Raw genomic sequence first — 21,536 nt, forward strand, 5'->3', positions numbered from 1 at the left:
CGCTCTCCGGCCCTGCGACAGGCGGCTCGCGGAGAGGGCCCGAAGGGCCGCGGAGTAGGACCTGAAACCGCAGCCTGCTGCCATCTGCTGGCCTGGAGGGCTCCCACGCCTGAGATCCCGGACTCGGCCCCATCCCCATCCCCATCCCCTAATCGGCCCTATCCCCCTCCACCCCAGGATCCTAGTATATCCCCAAAAAGAAAAGGAGGACTAGTGGCAACTGAGAGACTAACAGATTCATTTGAGCATAAGCTTTCCTGAACTATAGCTCACTTCAACAGATGCATGCAGTGGAAAATACAGTGGGGAGACTTTATATACACACAGAACATGAAACAATGGGTGTTACCATACGCACTGTAAGGAGAGTGATCAGGTAAGGTGAGCTATTACCAGCAGGAGAGGTGGGGGAAAAAAAATTGTAGTGATAATCAATGTGAACCATTTCTAGCAGTTGACAAGAAGGGGGGCGGGGGGAATAAACATGGGGAAATAGTTTTACTTTGTGTAATAATACATCCACTCCCAGTCTTTATTCAAGCCTAATGTAATGGCATCCAGTTTGAAAATTAATTCCAATTCAGCAGTCTCTGTTGGAGTCTGTTTTTGAAGGTTTTTTGTTGAAGAATTGCCACTTTTAGGTCTGTAATCGAGTGACCAGAGAGATTGAAGTGTTCTCCGACTGGTTTTTGAATGTTATAATTCTTGACATCTGATTTGGCCAGACCAGATAGTCTCTACCTAAAAGAATAAATGGACACAAATCAGATATAATTCTTGACATCTGATTTGTGTCCATTTATTCTTTTAGGTAGAGACTATCTGGTCTGGCCAAATCAGATGTCAAGAATTATAACATTCAAAAACCATCAGCATAGCAATGTCTACACTGAAGTGCTACAGTGCACAGCTGTAGCATATTAAGTGTAGTAGACAATCCCTTAGAAACTGATTTAGTTTAATCAGCGCAACCTCCATGGATTTCAGATTAACAGTGCTTTAGAGCAATTTAGTTTGATTCCTTCCTGAGTTAATTAAGGGTATGTCTACACCGCAGAGATTATACCTGCAGAGCTTTGTATCATAGACAGAGCCAACACCAACAGAAGAGGGTTTTGGTGTAGAAACACCAGGTTGCTGAATGAAGTTAACTAGTTGCTAGATGCCCCCTTCCATTGACACAGTTGTATCTACACAGGGGTTAATGTAGCACAGCAAAGTCATTCAGAGGTGTGGTTTTTCCACACCCTGGGCTCCAACCGACATTCCTATGCTGCTATAGCTTTCCAGTGTACACAGACCTAAAAGGGGTCATTAGTGTTAATTAGTGAAATTGATACAGCTTGCTCTGGGCTGTGAGGTTAGCCTTGGAAATCTGACCCTGGGGGCCAATCCTAGGCAGTTTTGGGGTCCGTCGCTCCCCAGCAGTCAGGGAGATAGGTAGGTGGATATAATGGAGCAGGGAGTGGAGTCTGACTCCCAAACCTGCTAATTTGGAGCTGGGCGCGCGCTTGTATCTGCCCTTTGGGACCGAGGCCTTTATAGTCTCTGGGGGACGTTCCCAGCGGGACGCCGCCTCCACTCCAAACTCTCCCCGGGTTCGGGGCCGGTCCGTCCAGGCCCAACCCCGAAGGCCATTGGCTCGGCGAACAGGCCCGGGCTCTCGTCACACATTAACCACCCTGGCCAGCGAGCCACGCGGGCGGCCGGAGCCAGCGCAGGAGGGCCCAGGCCGGCCGCAGCCCCCGCCGCGCTCCGGGGCACGCACCATGGCCGGGGGCGGCTGGCTGTGCGGCTCCCGAGAGGGCTTCGCGGGCCTCTGGGTGAGTGAGCTCCCCGCGCCCCCGGCTGCGGAGGCGGTTTCCCAAAATCCCCCTTCCCCCAGGCGGCAGCTGCTCGTTTTGCAGCGGGGCATCGCACCAGCCGCTCCCCGCCCCGCGCTGCCCCTGGGCACGATTCGGATCTTGCAGCTGCCGCTGGGCACGATTCGGATCTGAGAGCAGGCTCCAGGTGGCAACAGCAGCTACGTCTGGTAGCTCGGTTGCAGTGCTTGTGCATAGCCCGTCACTGGGGTCTGTGCGGTGGGGGTGGGGCACTTAAACGCTGCCTCGTGCCTGGAGAAGGGGACCATTCCCTCTGCCTAGCCCTGCAAGAAGTGCGGCAACTTCCCAGCTACTCAGGGCTCGCTGGCTTCTTTCTCTCTCGCTCTCGGGTTTCCCCGTTTGCAGTGTTATATGACAGGGCCCTGTTTATCGCCAGCTGCAGAGTCCAGACCTTTGCCCACTCTCCAGCCGTTTCTCCTCTCAATCATTGTAGGCAAATGGTTCATTACCCCTTGCCGCGGGGGGTGGGAGGAAAGCAAACTACAGTTACCTGAAGGGGGGAGAACAACTGCTGGAGCGTGTGGGAGAGATCCAACAAAGAGAACTAGAGCTGAGAGTGAAAACGCCCACACCTGCCCAGCAGTGTTATAGAGCTCCCCCCATTCATAGATGGCACCTGTCCGCTTCACTGACCTTCCTTGCTTCAAGAAACTTTGGACTCGTGGAAGCTGAAACCCTTTCCCAGAAGCCCTTAGCTTTGGGCACGGTCCAAAGCTAATACACCATTCTGGACTTTAATATTTGAAAATATAAGCTACAACAACCATAGGTGGAATGCAGTCAAAATCTTTAATAAAGTGTTATGCTGGTTGCATCATACATTGTCTCTACCTATTACTGGTGGCAAAAATATTTGCAACCCTTCTAATGTATAAGGCCATGTCTACGCCACAAAATTGTCAACTTAATTTACATCAGCATATAGCCACTGCAATTATTAAATCGCTTGAATGTGCACACGCTTGGCTTCTTAGGTCAGCAGTGAGCTGACACCAGGATCATTTATATTCATAGGTGCTGGAACTAGGGGTGCTGGGGCTGCTGTCATGGGCTTGAATTGATTTCTATTATATAACAGGCTTACAGGTTGGTTCAATGACTCTCAGCACCCCCACTAAAACAATTGTTCCAGCACCCCTGCTTGTAGTGTCAGCCTTGGGCATTATGGGACAGCTCCTGAAAGCCAGTAACAATCGATGTAAGTAATACAGTGTCAACACTGACACTTCGTTGACCTAGTTACATGGACCATGACTCTGCACCACTCAGGGAGGTGATGTTATTAAGTCGGTGTAGAGAGGCATTTGCATCGACCTAGCTGTGGAAGTGTCTTCACTTACATTTGGCTCCCACCCATGCAAGGCAGTTTACATCAAACTAACTGTGTAGCGGCCCAAGACACTAAAATTACTGTTAACTAGAGCTACAGGTACCACAATTTTTATATAATGGTGGTTGGAAATAAACACATTAATATTACAAAAAACAGTATCAAAATATTAAGGATGAAACCCTTTCCCATTGACTTCAATGGGAGTTTGAAGTTGACTTCAATGGGGGAGAATTTCACCCTCAATATATAATGGGCCAGATTATTTTCTGACAGGTTTCAGAGTAACAGCCGTGTTAGTCTGTATTCTCAAAAAGAAAAAGGAGTATTTGTGGTACCTTAGAGACTAACCAATTTATTTGAGCATGAGCTTTCGTGAGCTACAGCTCACTGCATCTAATGAAGTGAGCTGTAGCTCACGAAAGCTCATGCTCAAATAAATTGGTTAGTCTCTAAGGTGCCACAAGTACTCCTTTTTTATTATTTTCTGAATTACACTAATCATTCAGTAGGGCTTAACTAGAGTTAAGGTCCAAGGAGTCCTTGGATGGAAGGTGTCAAGGTTCCTTCCCCACTCTAAACTCTAGGATACAGATGTGGGGACCTGCATGAAATACCCCCTAAGCTTATTCTTACCAGCTTAGATTAAACGCTGCCACCACCAAAGTGTTACACAAAGAACAGGGGAAGTGCCCACTTGGAAATGTCTCCCCGTCAAAATATCCCCCCCCTCCAAGCACTACACCCCCTTTCCTGGGGAAGGCTTGATAAAAATCCTCACCAATTTGCATCGGTGAACACAGACCCAAACCCTTGAATCTTAAGAACAATAAAAAAGCACTCAGGTTCTTAAAAGGGAATTTTAAATTAAAGAAAAAGTAAAAGAATCACCTCTGTAAAATCAGGATGGTGAATACCTTACAGGGTAATCAGATTCAAAACACAGAGAATCTCTCTAGACAAAACCTTAAGTTACAAAAAGAGGAATATACATTCCCTTCAGCACAACTTATTTTATCAGTTATTTAAACAAAATAGAATCCAACGCATATCTAACTAGATTGCTTACTAACTCTTTACAGGAGTTCTGACCTGCATTCCTGCTCTGGTCCCGGCAAAAGCATCTCACACACACACACAGAACCCTTTGTTTCCCCCCACTCCAGCTTTGAAAGTATCTTGTCTCCTCATTGGTCATTTTGGTCAGGTGCCAGCGAGGTTATCTTAGCTTCTTAACCCTTTACAGGTGAAAGGTTTTTCCTCTGGCCAGGAGGGATTTAAAGGTGTTTACCCTTCCCTTTATATTTATGACAGAAGGATATTAAAATGTCTTTAGCCCTCCTTATATTAACTTTACTTCAGTATATACCTGTAATGTTATTTATTCATAAGAGAAATACTTTTAAAAGGGCTATGGGGAATAGAAACCTAAAGGGACACACTTTACAGTCTCCTTGCTCAAAACTGAAAAAGCCTCATAGTAATTAGCAAACCATCATCCACTTTCTCTCCTCATCAAGTGATTGCTTTCTTCTCAGCCTTGCCTTCTATCAGGTGTCAGTAGCCCCCTAACTGATGAAAGCACTGATACCACCCTAACAAGCTGCTAAAGGCAAGATAACAGACTTCACTTGCATGGAGCTAAAACAAATTTATGTGATTTCCCATCTATATCCACACCTGTCTCTCTAATCCTGTGAAAATGATCTTAGCACAGGTCTTTTGAAACCAACCCAAGCACAGGTCCAACTAGTGCAGGTGGCTGTTCTTAATAGTTAATGCCCCAATTGTGCACTGTAGTGTGACCTACACGAATAAATTGATGGGTTCACATGGAATCCCAGTCAAGTCAGTGGGGCTCTGCACAGGCATGGCCATCCAGCTGGGCACATCACAACACAGGATCAAGACCCAAGACCATTCAGGGGCTTAGGGAATCATAGACGCAGCAACCTGAAACAAATCCACTGAATATGAGCAATGCAGGCGACTGCTGGATTGTCAATCCCAGAGACATATCTAGCAGCAAAAGCTTCAACATTAAATCCTTCAGTCACTTGAGCACCAGCCTGGAATCTGCCATAACTCTCTCTCTCCTCCTATTCATTACCCCCTAAAAGCTCTAGGAGAACCAAAAATATCCACCCAGTCCTATCTGTTCTACTCTGGAAGAAGGTAGAACAGGAAGGCTTCAAGCAATGTAGGCCAAGATTTTCAAACATGGCTGCCTAAAATTAGGGTTCTAAAAGTATCTTTAGATATCTTAATAAAAGGGGCCCAATTCTCAGAGGTGCTGAACACCCACAAATCTCTCAGATATCAATGAGAGCTGCAGTAGGATTGCCAGGCCTCCAGGATTGTCCTGGAATCTCCAGGAATTAAAAATTAATCTTTAATTAAAGATTATGTCATATGATGAAACCTCCAGGAATACAGGAGGAGGAAGAGGAGGAACTTGGAGTATTGGTTGATCATAGGATGACTATGAGCTGCCAATGTGATGTGGCCGTGAAAAAAGCTAATGCGGTCTTGGGATGCACGAGGAGAGGTATTTTCAGTAGAGATCAGGAGGTTTTAGTACCGTTATACAAGGCACTGATGAGAGCTCACCTGGAATACTGTATGCAGTTCTGGTTTCCCATGTTTAAGAAGGATGAATTCAAACTGGAACAGGTACAGAGAAGGGCTACTAGGATGATCCGAGGAATGGAAAACCTGTCTTATGAAAGGAGACTCCAGGAGCTTGGCTTGTTTAGCCTAACTAAAAGAAGTTTGAGGGGAGATATGATTGCTCTCTTTATCAGAGGGATAAATACCGGAGAGGGAGAGGAATTATTTAAGCTCAGTACCAATGTGGACACAAGAACAAATGGATATAAACTGGTCATCGGGAAGTTTAGACTTGAAATGAGACGAAGGTTTCTAACCATCAGAGGACTGAAGTTTTGGAATAGCCTTCCAAGGGAAGCAGTAGGGGCTAAAGATCTATCTGGCTTTAAGATTAGACTCGATAAGTTTATGGAGGAGATGATATGATGGGATAACATGATTTTGGCAATTAATTGATCTTTAAATATTCATGGTAAATAAGCCTAATGGCCTGTGATGGGATATTAGATGGGGTGGGATCTGAGTTACTACAGAAAATTTTTTCCTGGGTATCTGGATGGTGAATCTTGCCCATATTCTCAGGGTTTAGCTGATCGCCATATTTGGGGTCAGGAAGGAATTTTCCTCCAGGGCAGATTGGAAGAGGCCCTGGAGGTTTTTCACCTTCCTCTGTAGCATGGGGCACAGGACACTTGCTGCAGGATTCTCTGCTCCTTGAAGTCTTTAAACCATGATTTGAGGACTTCAATAGCTCAGACATAGGCGAGAGGTTTTTTCAGGAGTGGGTGGGTGAGATTCTGTGGCCTGCATTGTGCAGGAGGTCAGACTAGATGATCATAGTGGTCCCTTTTGACCTTAGTATCTATGAATCTATATCCAACCAAAATTAGCAACTCTGAACTGCAGATGTTCAGCATTTTGAAAATCAGGCCACTTTTATTCAGGTGCCTAAATACAGATTTGGGAGCCTCTGTTCAGTCGCTGAGATTTAAAAGTTTTGGTTTTATTTCTCTGTGTAAAGTTTTCCTCCCACCTTCAGGCCCAATTTTTGTACAAACACCAGGGCCCATGAAAGCAAAGCATTATCCAGTGTAAGCATCTGACTAGCACAGCAGTTACCTGCTGAATACCCCTTTCAGATACCACATGCTCAGACTTGTCCCCAGCGTGCCTGGCAGTTATTTCTCCCTGTAGATCCCTGTGGGAAGGAACCTTTGCTGTTATTGTGCAATTTTTGTAATCCACATACTTAAAATTTTTCAAATATAAAAAAAAATCATTCTTCTTTCAATTTCATTACGCTAACTCCCTACATCTAACTATCTGATCATGGCATTTTAAAAATACATTCCATGAGATTATACATTTAAGATTTCACGGGGTGGGGGGAAAGGAAGTAACAGAATGCAGTTTATAGACTGAATTTAACAGACTTTATCTTTCCTCTTAATCCCTCTCCTTAACTGAGAGCTCTCCACAAGACCTTCCTGTCTCCCTGGTTCACAACCTTGGAGTAATCTTTGAGTCTAACCTCTCTTTCTCCTCCACATCCAGTTTTGTCCTTAATCCTCTCTAGTTTTGCCACAGTCTGTCCTTTATTATCTCAACTGCTAAAATTCCTGGCCATTCCCTGCTTATTTCTTACTCTGCTTTCTGGAGCTCTCTCAAAAACATAAGAACGGCCATATTGGGTCAGAGCAAAGGTCCATCTAGCCCAGTATCCTGTCTTCCGACAGCGGCCAATGCCAGGTGCCCCAGAGGGAATGAACAGAACAGGTAATCATCAAGTGGTCCATCCCATCATCCATTCCCAGCTTCTGGCAAACAGAGGCTAAGGACACCGTCCCTGTCCATCCTGGACAGTGGCCATCCTCCATGAACTTATCTAGTTCTTTTTTGAACTCTATTATAGTTTTGGCCTTCACAACATCCCCTGGCAAATAGTTCCACAGGTTAACTGTGCGTTGTGTGAAGAAAATACTTCCTTTTATTTGTTTTAAACCCGCTGCTTATTTATTTCTTTTAGTGACCCCTAGTTCTCATGTTATGAGAAGAAGTTAATAGTACTTCCTTCTTTACTTTCTCCACACCAGTCATGATTTTATAGACCTCTATCGTCTCCCCCCTTAGTGGTCTCTTTTCCAAGCTGAAAAGTCCCAGTTTTACCAATCTCTCCTTTTTAGCCTTCCCTCCTCTCCCACCTCCAGTTTATCTAAAATGCTAAATCTACCTCTCTCTCCCATCTCTTTAACCATGTCATTCCCCCAGCCCCCTTGAATCTCTGTTGTTCAAACTCCTTTTAAATTGTAAATGTTTAAAAACAGCTCCTCAGCTGGTGTAAATCAGTGTAGTCCTCAACCAAGCTACAGTGATTTACTCCAGCTGAGGATCTGCTCCCTTCTCTCTGTCTTTCCTTACAGTTCAAGATAGGGGTATGGTCGATAGCAGGCTATGGCTGTGCTAAACCATTTCTTTGTGTGTGTTGTTGCAGGACTGGAATCAGACGTGGTATACAGGTAACCCAAGCTTTACCCAGTGCTTTCAGAATACAGTCATTGCTTGGATTCCCTGTGCCTATCTTTGGATCTGTTTTCCATTCTATTACCTGTTTCTTGAGCACAACAGCAGAGGATATATCAGAATGTCGCACCTCTTCAAAACTAAAATGGTAATGATCATAAAAATAATACCTAGCTATGCAATATAGCACTTTTCATCTGTAGATCTCAAAACACTTTGCAAAGGAGGTCAATATCATTATTCCCATTTTACAGATGGAGAAACGGAGGCACAGAGAGGTAAAGGGATTTGACCCAGGTCTCTAAGTAGGCCAGTGCAGAGTCAGATCTCCTGAGCCCCAGTCTGGTGCTTGTTCCACTAGGGTCACACTATCTAGTATTAGAGGCTGAGTTTTTGATGCTAAGTTTACTGTGACTGGTATGAAGAATTTTATTTTTCATAATGATTAAAACTGTCTTGATAATATCCTTTGAATCCCCCAGTCCTTCTCCTGCTTGGTGGCTAGTATGACTGCATAGGTTACATTGCTTTTGTCTGATTGTGGTTCTCCCATATAAGTGCCAGAACCGGAGAGCCTTACCTAGTTTTTACTCCTTAATCAGGTAAGATCACTGAGCCAAGGAGTGAGTGAGTAAGGATTTCAGGATCTGGCCTAAAATGGAACAACAATCCTTGTAGCACTCTCCATCTTAGCCTGCCTCTACTTCCCAAACTGCTTCCAATCACAGTGTGTCCCAAACGCCCCTTTAATACTCAGATACCTTACAGTACACAGACTACTGTTATCATACTTGTCCCTTTACAGTCCATTCTGGCATGTTTGTTCCCTTGTCCCAGGTACTTGGATTCATATTGATATTACTGTGTTTTTCGAACCTATTCTACACCCTTTGGGAAACAAATCAAGGAACCCTGCGAGCTCCAGTGTTCTTCATTAGCCCAGCAGTTCTGGGGATTACAATGGTAATTCCTTTTTTTTTTTTTTAATAAACATAAGTTTCAATTTAACTATTATGGGGCAAAGTTGGTCTTGGCTCTCTTCCCCCTCACCATCGGTGGGTGCAGAAGACCCAACAGACAGCAGGACTGATGGGGTTCTATAGGCGAGCTGGGGTTGTCTGCAAAACCTTGTGCACTGTGGAGTTGTGCTCTATGAGGCTTCCCCTATGGTGCTGCATGAAGTGGTGGCAGGCCCGGGTTGGCATAGTGGTGTGGTCACTTAATCCGCACCTGTATGGCTCCACTGACCCAAAACACCACGTGGGAGCTGATGCAGCAGAGGCTACGGCATCCCTGAGGTTGCGGTAGTGACTGCAGAGTGGCCCCATGCAAACAGGAGAGAGGATTCCATTTCCCACAGCCTACATGTGGTGAATTAAATGTCACCATTATGGGAACAATAGCTCAGCCCATTAACATTAAACTGATCTGACACCAGCGGACAATAAACTCTATTGACCATTAACTTGAAACTGTTCATTGTTTCTTTCTTCTTCTTCCCAGATCCCTGCAGTGTTTCTCACCCAGTTTGAGAGGCTGAAAGGTGTTCAGTCTTCAGGCATCTTGTTGATTTTTTGGCTGCTGTCATTCCTGGCTGCTACTGTGACTGTTAGTTCTAAAGTTCAACAGGTCCTGGAAGGGGTAAGCAGAACTTTCTAGTTTCAGCATGTGCCTCTGGTAAGGTCTCCCGTGTCGCCACTCTTTGCCGGCAGACGAGAGGTCTCCTGCCAGCAAAATAAAACCATCCCCAGTGAGAGGCAGTAACTTTGTGGGCAGGAGAACATCTCCCACCGACAAAGCACCGTCCACACCTGCGCTTTTCATTGGTAAAACTTTTGTTGGTCAGGGTGTATGTTTTTTTAACACCCCGACCGACAAAAGTTTGACTGACAAAAGTTTTACCAATAAAAGCGCAGTGTAGCCATAGCCTTAACAACAGCATGGCTCCATTTGGCCCTCTTGTTTGCAGTCTTGGCCATGAGGCCAAGAATGAAAGAGGGCAGTAGACTGAATTGCTCTCTCCAAGGAGCCACACTGAATTAGAGTTCAGAAGCATTGGCCAGGCAATTTGAAAGAAACAAGCACTGCCACTACCCAGGCTTCATCTGTTCTATGGGTGAAAAGAGCAATTTAATCTCCAGGCCCCACAGCGCTGTTAAAGCTTATTCCCTTTCCCATTTGGGAATAGCTATACCTGTATAAACACATTTATACCAGTATGATTGTGTCCATACTAGAGAGACTGTATTAACTATAGGTTTCAGAGTAACAGCTGTGTTAGTCTGTATTCGCAAAAAGAAAAGGAGTACTTGTGGCACCTCAGAGACTAACCAATTTATTTGAGCATAAGCTTTCTTGAGCTACTGTCAAGGTTCCTCCCCCACTCTGAGCTCTAGGGTACAGATGTGGGGACCTGCATGAAAACCTCCTAAGCTTACCTTCAGCAGGTTAGGTTAAAACTTCACCAAGGTACAAATTAATTTTATCCCTTATCCCTGGATCTCCACTGCCACCACCAAACTCTAACTGGGTTTACTGGGAAACATAGTTTGGACATGTCTTTCCCCCACAAAATCCTCCCAACCCTTGCACCCCACTTCCTGGGAAAGGTTTGGTAAAAATCCTCACCAGTTTGCATAGGTGACCACAGACCCAAACCCTTGGATCTGAAAACAATGAAAAAGCATTCAGTTTTCTTACAAGAAGACTTTTAATAGAATTAAAAAAATCCCCTCTGTAAAATCAGGATGATAGATACCTTACAGGCTAATTAGATTCAAAACAAAGAGAATTCCTCTAGGCAAAACCTTAAGTTACAAAAAAGACACACAGACAGGAATAGTCATTCTATTCAGCACAGTTCTTTTCTCAGCCATTTAAAGAAATCATAATCTAACACATACCTAGCTAGATTACTTACTAAAGTTCTAAGACTCCATTCCTGGTCTATCCCCAGCAAAAACAGCACACAGACAGACACAGACCCTTTGTTTCTCTCCCTCCTCCCAGCTTTTGAAAGTATCTTGTCTCCTCATTGGTCATTTTGGTCAGGTGCCAGCGAGGTTACCTTTAGCTTCTTAACCCTTTACAGGTGAGAGGATTTTTCCTCTGGCCAGGAGGGATTTTAAAGGGGCTTATCCTTCCCTTTATATTTATAACAGCTACAGTGATGCAATCCGATGAAGTGAGCTGTAGCTCACGAAAGTTTATACTCAAATAAATTGGTTAGTCTCTAAGGTGCCACCAGTACTCCTTTTCTTTTTGTATTAACTATACTGCTATCAATAAGGAGGTATAACATGTGTGTGTGTAGACAAGGCAGATCAACTTGATTTCAGAGAGCCACTTCTGCTGTAGATCTTTTATACCAGCTGTTTTGGTTTCATTAGGATGAGCATTTATATGTTAAAATTCACTGGGGTAGATTTATGGATCTGATACTTATCAGTACTGGTCATTCTCCTCCGTGATAAACCCAGCAGGTGAATCTTTCTGTAACAACAGGGAATGATCAGAGGTTCAAATCAGCACCTATATTTCATGGACAGAGAGAAGAATGATACACTCCCACGAGACGAAGATGGTGGGAACTCACTACTGTATTGAATTAATAGTGACTGAATTAATTAATGTTAATTAGTCCCACACTCTAGGCATTTGACCTCCCATCTTCTTTTTATTGCCATGATATAATTTCCCACTCAGGTCATTCTTCCCCACTGAACTGATTATGAGGCCCAAGGGGAGGTTCCCCAACCAGCTCCAGAACACACTATTTAGAATAAAACTAGGAAATAGCCTTTTTCCATTTTGAAGTCTACCCAGAGCTTTAGGTGAATGGGGAATTTATATCCTCACAGGACTCAACCCCTTGCCTTAGTTTAATTAAGCAGCCATAAACATTTACTGGAATCTGCCAGGTCAAAACCTCACACTGCCATTTTCAAAGCGGGCTAAGGGAGTTCAGCACCCAAATCCCCCTGAATTACAATGGGATTCCAGCATCTAGCTCTTTTAGGCTCCTTGGAAAACCTCAAGCTGAAATCTTTACTCTAAACTACAGTTACACTCCAGTTCCCCTCAGTGGTTTATTAGTACATGTGTTGTGATTTTGCAATTGCGTGAGTTTTCTGTATCAATAGCAGTAATTTAACTCTAATATAGTACACTCTAAGAAACTGGTGCAAGAGATACACATGGCACACATCCACAGCAACACTCAGAGCTTACGGCTTATACAGTGTGTGAATCCACCTTTCTTTAGTGATTTCACATGAAGTATTTTACCTCAACCTCAGCAATTCTCTTTTTTGTAGGGCTTCCCAGAGGACCCCTTCCGTCATGTCACCTCTTACATCTATTTTATCCTGCTGCTAGTAGAGGTCATACTGTTCTTCTTTACTGATTGGCCTCCCTTCTTTTCAAAAGCTGTCAATGACTCTGTAAGTATATTTGACTTCTTAAAAGCTCATCAGTCCCTTGTCTAAAACCCACTGGAAATGGGCAGTTCAGATGAATGTCTGAGATGAAAATGTGGCAGCTTACGTACAGACTAGTTTTTAACTAGTAATTTGGCATGCCAGGATTTCTGGATCCCCAGCTTGGTTTTCAGAGGTTTCATAGATTAGAAGGCCAGAAGGGACCTATGATCATCTAGTCTACCCTCCTGCATTGCACTGAGCATAGGACCTCCCTGAATTAATGCCTGTTTGAACAAGAACGTGTCTTTTAGAAAAACATCCCACCTTCATTTTAAAATTTCCAGTGATGGAGCATCCACCACCACGCTTGGTAATTTGTCGCACTGGTTAATTAACCTCTCCGTTACAAAATTGCACCTTATATCTAGTATAAATTTGACCAGCTTAAACTTGCAGCCCTTGGAGCTTATTGAGCACCTCTAGTTCCCATTGACTTCAACTGGAATTCCAAGTGCTCTGCAGCTCTAAGATGCAGTCCCGAGCTATCTCAGTTTGGTACCGAAAAACAAAGGCAGTCTAAGGCAGGTGACATGGTTGAAAACATACATCTAAAATTTTTGCTAAACGCTCTTATTGATTCATCAACCCTTCTTTTGTCTGTTTTTCGCACCCTATTGCATTCACATTGTGAACTCATTGGGGTGAGGATTGTGGTTTTATACTTCTTCCCTGTATCTGGGCCCTGATACTTGCATGAAATTCCTCAGTAGTTCTGTAATAAAATATTACAAACAACAGAACTGGCTAGTGAGGCAATTTAAAACAAATTATCTGATATAAGAAGGTTGCATGTCAGCCTGCAGTAGTAGAAATGGGCCTCAAGTGTTATTCCTACTAGCATCATATGTTCTGTACTGTACACACAGAGTATGATGAAGGATTCCATTTTGTGTCTGACAGCCAAAACAAAGCGGCTTTAACCAATTCTATATATAGTCCCACATATGAGATTAATGTAGCGGAATAGAGGCAATTATCTAGAAACAACAGCTCTCACTAAAAGTGCAAAATTAGATCTTGATGGCAAATTGAGGCGCATTCCAAGTTATTTTCACTGCCTTGCTCAGGAAGATCTGAGATGACAGGGGGAGATGTAAGTGGATCTCTCCACAGGGAGAGTACGGAAAGTCACTCCCTGAAATAATTGATCCTGAGAATCAAGTTTCAGAGTAGCAGCTGTCTTAGTCTGTATCCGCAAAAAGAAAAGGAATACTTGTGGCACCTTAGAGACTAACAAATTTATTTGAGCATAAGCTTTCGTGAGCAGCTCACAAGTACTCCTTTTCTTTTTCAGAATCAAGTGTATTTTTTTTAACATGCTTCCACTTTGCCCTGCACAGGACAAATTGGAGAAAAGGGTTTACAGTACAAATGCCCAGACAGAATATAAAACCAGTGCCACAGGACCATGTCTCTGCCTGGACTGAACCTGGCATACTGATGCTTCATATGTACCTTCTGAAAAACTAGTGACCTATCCCTATCCACACACCTCCATTTTCAGTGCTGTTACCATACCGTGCTGACATTTGCTACATGCCTTCCCAGTGCAGCCAGCATTGCATCTCCCTTCACTACAATCATGGCAGATATACTTGATCTTTTGTAAACAAGTCAGAGCCCAACTCATGCATGAAATTAGTGTTTGTGGGTCATAGTATGAAGAAAAGAGTACTGCTTGCTCCCAGCTCAGGCCTTATTCAGATTTGAATTAGTAAAGATCTGCTGCTTACAGCAGTCCTGGTCTTAATACCTTAACACAAGCAAGTTGCACATCATTTCTTGGTGGGGCAAAAGCAGGGTACTGTATTGTGTTTATGCAGTATATGGCTATTTCTACATTTGAAACTTGTCTGTTTTTCCTCTCACAGAATCCATGTCCAGAACTTGGTGCCTCTTTTGTTTCCAAAATCACTTTCTGGTGGTTCTCTGGGTAAGAAAACAAGAAGCAAGCGATGTTTACTCTAAACTATCAGATAAGCTCCATCAGCCTAAGGCAGAAGGGTCTAGATCTTTGCTGGTATTTAGGCACCTAGCTCCTTTTCAATTAAATGGGAAACAGTCACCTCTATACTTTTTAGGGTCTGGGCTGAAGTGTAAGGGATAGTGGCAAAGCTGACAAGCTCAAAGCTCCTTGCAACAAGTGTAATTCTTTCCTCAGACACCTATATTCTACTCCCCGTGGCTCAAACTGTGCTCTGAGTTACACTAGCGCAGTAGAAGCCTGTTTCATACCTGGATTTGAAGGGGACTTGAGTGTAGAATTTCCCCAGGTAACTGGTTTTTTTTTAAACGTCCTTTGTGACGTGTTAAAATCCAGCCATTCTTCAAAATGATCACTACAATCCTGCTAACATCCCAGCTTTCTGCCAGGAGAGCCTCTTCCAATCTCTACGGGGCACCAGGGTGGCTAGAGATCATGAAGTTGCACCATCCTGCTGCTTAGTTTTCATGAGCAGAGTGGTTCCTGAAATTTTTGAGAATACTTCAAATATTCTTGTATGTTAACACTTGGCCTGTTTAGGGGGTGAGGCAGCCAGCAACCATGCAGAATGGAAGGACACTGCCAGGTACACGCATACAATGGGCCCGCTCTGTTATGCCAAGGCCCTGTCTCTGTTTCACAGGAGTCATGGGAAGCAGAATGCAAGTTTGAACAACCTCAGGGCTGATCTAATTTATGCTGGAGGGGAGACAAGGCCCCTGAATGGCCCCAAGAATATGGAAGTTGCACAGTGGGCTTAAAGACATCTTTGTCCCCACCTTTCTGTCCCTGCCCCAAGCTCAAGAACGGAGTAACTGAGAATTAGGCTCAATATGTAGGACTAATTTAAGGCCAATCAACTGAACATTTTTCTAGGACACACATCGCTCTGTGCTTGTGTGTTAACCGTTTATTTTACAGGTTAGTCTGGAAAGGCTATCAGCAGCCATTACAAGCAGACGACTTATGGTCACTGATGAAAGAAAACTCCTCTGAGGAAATTGTTTCCCAGCTTGAAAGAGAATGGAAAAAGTACTGTAACAGAGCCAAGCAGTAAGTACCTGTTCTAGAGGGTGGGAGCTTCTCCTCTAGCTAGTCCAGAGCTAGCATGTTCAACATCCCAGGTGCTAACACACCACATCAGAGCCCCATTTGACACCATCTTGTTCTCATTAAAGACTAGATCATGGGGTTTATGCGGATAGGGCCAAATCCTGGATGTCAGGAATCAGCCCATGTGAAGGCTTGTGTGCTGGAGATCACCGGGAGGGGGAGACTGAGTGCGGTAGGGTGCCAAGGAAGCTGCACTGCTGCTGTTTCTATAGCTTCAGAGATGAAGGAGCCCCAGGGCCATTGTGCTCCCTATTTGCACAAGAGAATGGCCAATGGAGTCACTGCCATTGAATTCTCAACTCATTCAACTAGTGGAAGGCAGCCCCTGTGGACAGAACACTCGGCAAGGAGAACTCTGTGGAGTTTCCCTTCCCTTGGGCTCTTTCCACTGCCCGGTGATCTTTTGGCTGTTTATCATTTAGATCCTAAATCTGACCTTAACTATGTTGAAATCTATTGGGGGACATCCTTTAATGTCCAGATATCCAGACCAGAACTGCTTTGGGGCAGGGACCGTCTTTTTGTTCTGAATTTTTAAAGGAGTCCTGTTCCAAGACTGGAGCTGTTAAGTGCTGCCACAATATAAATAAGTAATTCACTATTCAGGCCACTTTGGAAGCCCTGATTCCAAGTGTGGGGTATTTAAAGTGCTGTTGACAGCCCAAGTCAAACACTTCTGGCCTTCTCTGGATTGCAGCCAATTTTCTTTGTGTTTGTTTCTTCAGAAACACAGAATCCATCAAATACAAGAAGGATCAACAAAGTGGAGCTGGTTTGGTTGAGACAGAAGAGACCCAGGTTCTAGTGCAGCCAGAACAGAGTCAGAGTGAGCCACTGTTGAAAGCATTTTGGAACATGTTTGGAACCTATTTCCTTCTTGGTACCCTCAGCTTAGTCATCTGTGACGTCTTCCTGTTTTCTGTCCCAAAGATACTGAGGTACGTGCACATTCAGGAATGACTGTCTAGAAGGAAATGCTGTACATTAGATCATAGAATATCAGGGTTGGAAGGGACCTCAGGAGGTCATCCTGAGGTCCCTTCCAACCCTGATATTCTATAATCTAGTCCAACCCCCTGCTCAAAGCAGGACCAATCCCCAATTTTTGCCCCAGATCCCTAAATGGCCCCGTCAAGGATTGAACTTACAACCCTGGGTTTTAGCAGGCCAATGCTCAAACCACTGAGCTATCCTTCCCCCAAATGTTCATACCCATAGATTGGCTACTTTTTCCTTACGTTAATTTTTTGTGCTGATGAAAGGGGTCAGATATGGCATCCTTGGATCATTAAATCCTCTGTTTATTTGCTAAGCAAATGTGGTATTGGCCACATAACACAAGGTTCCTTGCACTTTTCTGCCAGGGTACTCCAATCTCTGTCACATAGAGAGAGACTTAAACCTCTAAGTCCTGAAAATGGTTGGCCTCTTTGTTAAGGTGGCAGTTAGAGCCAGTATAATGGTCTCAGTGTAGTACATGCACATCACAAAAGTGATTTTAAACAGGCTGCCAAACAGCCATCAGATGGCAGGGACTTTTAGTCAACACTGATAGGAACAAGATTCAAACTGTTGCAGCATTGCCAAATCCAAGTCTTTAAAAATCATGAGTCAGGCTCCTAAATTTAAGGAAATTGTTGTAAAAATCATGTCTAATATCTTTAGGTTTCTTTTTATTTGGCTTGTGGGATTTGAGCTTTTAGGGTGCAGTGCACTCAGGTCATGTTTTCAAGCTTCCCTCTGTGACCAGAGGACTAGAAACTTACTCCTTATTTTTAAAATGAAAGCCGAGGCTCTTAATTGTATGACTCCAGGAGCTGGGGCTTTAAGGAACACATCAGATATCATGAAACTCCATATGAAACTGTGGGAGCAGACAACACACTTGTAACTGTAGAACTGAATGACTCTGTGCTCTGTATCCGACGATAAATTATAAATAGTAAAATAATGCCCCCCTACAGTTGTTTTAAAAAAAACCAAAAACCTTCTTCGGGTAAGTATTTTTCTGCTGCATGAACAGTATTGGTTCAGCACCAAAATGCATTTATAGTATCACTTCAGATGAGTCAAACCCAGTTCACAGGTGGAATAAGAGATTGAAATACCATTGACTGCAGTAGAGTGGCATTTATACTACTTTTATATATACCAGCAATGAATTTGGCCACTGATTTCTCTGTGATTTCCAATCAACTCATGCAACAAAAAAAGAAATGCAGTTAGGGCTGTCAAGCTATTAAAAAAATTTATCGTGATTAAATGTGCGATTAATCGCGCGATTAATTGCGCTGTCAAACAATAATAGAACAACATTTATTTAAATATTTTGGATGTTTTCTACATTTTCAAATATATTGATTTCAATTACAACAATACAAAATGTACAATGCTCACTTTATATGTATTTCTTACTACAAACATTTGCACTGTAAAAAACAAAAGAAATTGTATTTTTTAATTCTTCCATTACAAGTACTGTAGTGCAATCTCTTTATCATGAAAGTTGAACTTACAAATGTAGAATTATGTACAAAAAAACCTGCATTCAAAAATAAAACAATGTAAAACTTTGGAGCCTACAAGTCCACTCAGTCCTACTTCTTGTTCAGTCAATCACTCAAACAAACAAGTTTGTTTACATTTGCTGGAGATAATGCTATCTGCTTCTTGTTTACAATGCCACCTGAAAGCGAGAAGAGGCATTCGCATGGCACTATTGTAGCCGGCATCGCAAGATATTTACGTGCCACATGCGCTAAAGATTCATATGTCCCTTCATGCTTCAACCACCATTCCAGAGCACTTGCATCCATGCTGATGACAGGTTCTGCTCGATGCGATTCAAAGCAGGCCGACGCATGTTCATTTTCATCATCGGAGTCAGATGCCACCAGCAGAAGGTTGGATTTTCTTTTTTTGCGGTTCGGGTTCTGTAGTTTCCGCATCGGAGTGTTGTTCTTTTAAGGCTTCTGAAAGCATGCTTCACACCTCGTCCCACTCAGATTTTGGAAGGCACTTCAGATTCTTAAACTTTGGGTTGAGTGCTGTAGCTATCTTTAGAAATCTCACATTGATACCTTCTCTGTATTTTGTCAAATCTGCAGTGAAAGTGTTCTTAAAATGAACAACATGTGCTGGGTCGTCATCCGAGACTGCTATGACATGAAGCATATGGTAGAACGTGAGTAAAACTGAGCAGAGGACATACAATTCTCCCCCAAAGAGTTCAGTCACAAATTTAACTAACACTTTTTTTTTTTTTAACAAGCGTCATCAGCATGGGAGCATGTCCTCTAGAATGGTGGCTGAAGCATGAAGGGACATATGAATGTTCAGCAAACCTGGCACGTAAATACCTTGCAATGCTGGCTATAAAAGTGCCATGCGAACACCTGTTCTCACTTTCAGGTGACATTGTAAATAAGAAGCAGGCAGCAGTATCTCCCATAAATGTAAACAAACTTGTTTGTTTTAGTGGTTGACTGAACAAGAAGTAGGACTGGGTGGACTTGTACGAGCTAAAGTTTTACACTGTTTTGTTTTTGAGCGCAGTTATGTAAAAAAAAAAAAATCTACATTTGTAAGTTGCACTTTCATGATAAAGAGATTGCACTCCAGTACTTGTATAAGGGGAATTAAAAATACGGTTTCTTTTGTTTATCATTTTTACAGTGCAAATATTTGTAATAAAAAATAATATAAAGTGAGCACTATACAATTGTATTCTGTGTTGTAATTGAAGTAAATATATTTGAAAATGTAGAAAAACATCCAAAAATATTTAATACATTTCAACTGGGATTCTATTGTTTAACAGTGCGATTAAAACTGTGATTAATTGCAATTAATTATTTTAATTGTAATTACTTTTTTTGAGTTAATAGTGTGAATTAACTGTGATTAATCAACAGCCGTAAATGTAGTAGATTGTTAAGCTAGGACATCTCTTCTCCAGCATGAGAAGGAGCGGTTGAATGTTCTGAGCTGCAGTAAAATAAAACAAAAATTAGGTTGCGTGCTGCCATTGTACATACTTAGGATGCTGAGCTGTTTGTCCAGCCTTCTATTGATTTACTGACAAATATCAGCCAGTGAGAATTACAAAGCCGAAGCCTTGCTAAAGACAAGACAAAATATCCCGACTGTTTAGGCCTTTCTAAAAATACTGCCTGCTCTAAGGGCCATGTATTTTGTCATCTCAGTTTGCATCCACCTGCTCAAAGTTCTCTTGCAGCCTTTTCCTGGAGTTCATCACAGACCGAGAAGCTCCAGACTGGAAAGGTTATTTTTATGCAACGTTACTGTTCCTATTAGCTTGCCTCCAGACTCTGTTTGAACAACGTTACATGTACATGTGTCTTGTATTGGGAATGAGGCTGAAGACTGCAGTCACAGGCCTAGTGTATAGGAAGGTAAGCCAGCTTTTCCCTTTGGGAGTTGATTTTCTTATCAACCACTAATGTGTTAAGAGATGGTATTTAATAACTGCTACCCCAAATATGAATAATAGTTAAGAGCTATTTTTAGCAAATAATTCCTTGGTTACACTGCATGTGAAGGGCAGCTGCATAAATCTCCATGAGATCTGGGGAAAGCATTGTCCTATTTGCTATTGTGAGGTTCATGGAGTAGCTTTTGCATCTAAAAAATGGACTGAAGAGCAGGAGGTGAAAGCTGTGCTTTACCAAGCAAGCTAGACATTTCATTTCTTGTTGGGCAGTGAATAGACTCATCTACAGGGTGAAGTCACATGATCCTGAATGATGTTTTCGTTCTTGATATTACGGTGACTAGGACTTGGCCTCTTTATGAGGCTGATCCTTCTTCCCTTTGACCTCAGCATGAATGTTGGTTATTTATTTTCTGAACAGAAGCTGATTTTGACTGTTTGGGCTCTTGCTTCTCCCATCCCCACCCCATCCCACCCCCAGGTCTTGGTCATGTCAAATGCAGCAAGGAGAGCAGCAACTGTAGGAGAAATTGTCAATCTGGTATGTGTCGATGTGCAGAGGTTAATGGATCTCATTATATATTTTAATGGGACCTGGCTTGCTCCCATTCGGATCATCATCTGCTTTGTCTTCCTGTGGCAGGTAAGAGATGGTCACATCTAACCATTCCTGTTCATGAGATCAAGGGCAAAGAGAAGTTGTTAAGAGTCAGGTGTGAAGTTTGCTGCCCAGAACAATCTGAAATTTCCATCTGTCTCCTTTCCCATCCATCTTTGAGCTCTGTGGTATAAAGCGCACACACACAAACACACACACTCATTAGAAGGATAAATGAGTTTCCCCACACATTTAAATGTGTCTTTTCATTGTTGTTTGTTATTCTTCACTAGATGCCTTGCTTTGATTCATCCTTCCATCCACACAACACACAGGTCCTGGCTTAATTTTTGTGATTCCAGTGTTCAGTCTGATCTCCTAGATAAAGACAGTGTGTGACTGTTCTTACAACCAGCTCATGGAAAAAGGGGGTCTTTTAGCATCGGCTCTCCTTCTGGTGGTGCCATTTAGAAGAAAAATATGTTGTCCTTTCACAATCAATACTGTGACGGGTTGGATCACAGAAACCCCCTGGGAGCTGCCACCTGATGTGCCAAGACTAAT

The 21,536-nt window shown here is 43.0% G+C and overlaps 1 protein-coding gene across 1 annotated transcript in view; it reads left to right on the forward strand.

Annotated features, from left to right (window-relative positions):
• Nucleotides 1-1,453: 1,453 nt before the first annotated feature.
• Nucleotides 1,454-21,536, forward strand: part of ABCC6 (ATP binding cassette subfamily C member 6) — a 46,976-nt gene continuing 26,893 nt past the window's right edge. Inside the window, 11 exon segments of the mRNA XM_073362331.2 lie at nucleotides 1,454-1,477; nucleotides 1,479-1,823; nucleotides 8,315-8,491; nucleotides 9,181-9,306; nucleotides 9,847-9,984; nucleotides 12,660-12,785; nucleotides 14,696-14,757; nucleotides 15,730-15,861; nucleotides 16,647-16,859; nucleotides 20,159-20,336; nucleotides 20,856-21,017. Of these exon segments, the coding sequence (XP_073218432.2) occupies nucleotides 1,454-1,477; nucleotides 1,479-1,823; nucleotides 8,315-8,491; nucleotides 9,181-9,306; nucleotides 9,847-9,984; nucleotides 12,660-12,785; nucleotides 14,696-14,757; nucleotides 15,730-15,861; nucleotides 16,647-16,859; nucleotides 20,159-20,336; nucleotides 20,856-21,017 (1,683 nt within the window).

This window comes from Lepidochelys kempii, chromosome 10, assembly GCF_965140285.1.
Source record: "Lepidochelys kempii isolate rLepKem1 chromosome 10, rLepKem1.hap1, whole genome shotgun sequence".
In the NCBI taxonomy this organism is placed as follows: Eukaryota; Metazoa; Chordata; order Testudines; family Cheloniidae; genus Lepidochelys; species Lepidochelys kempii.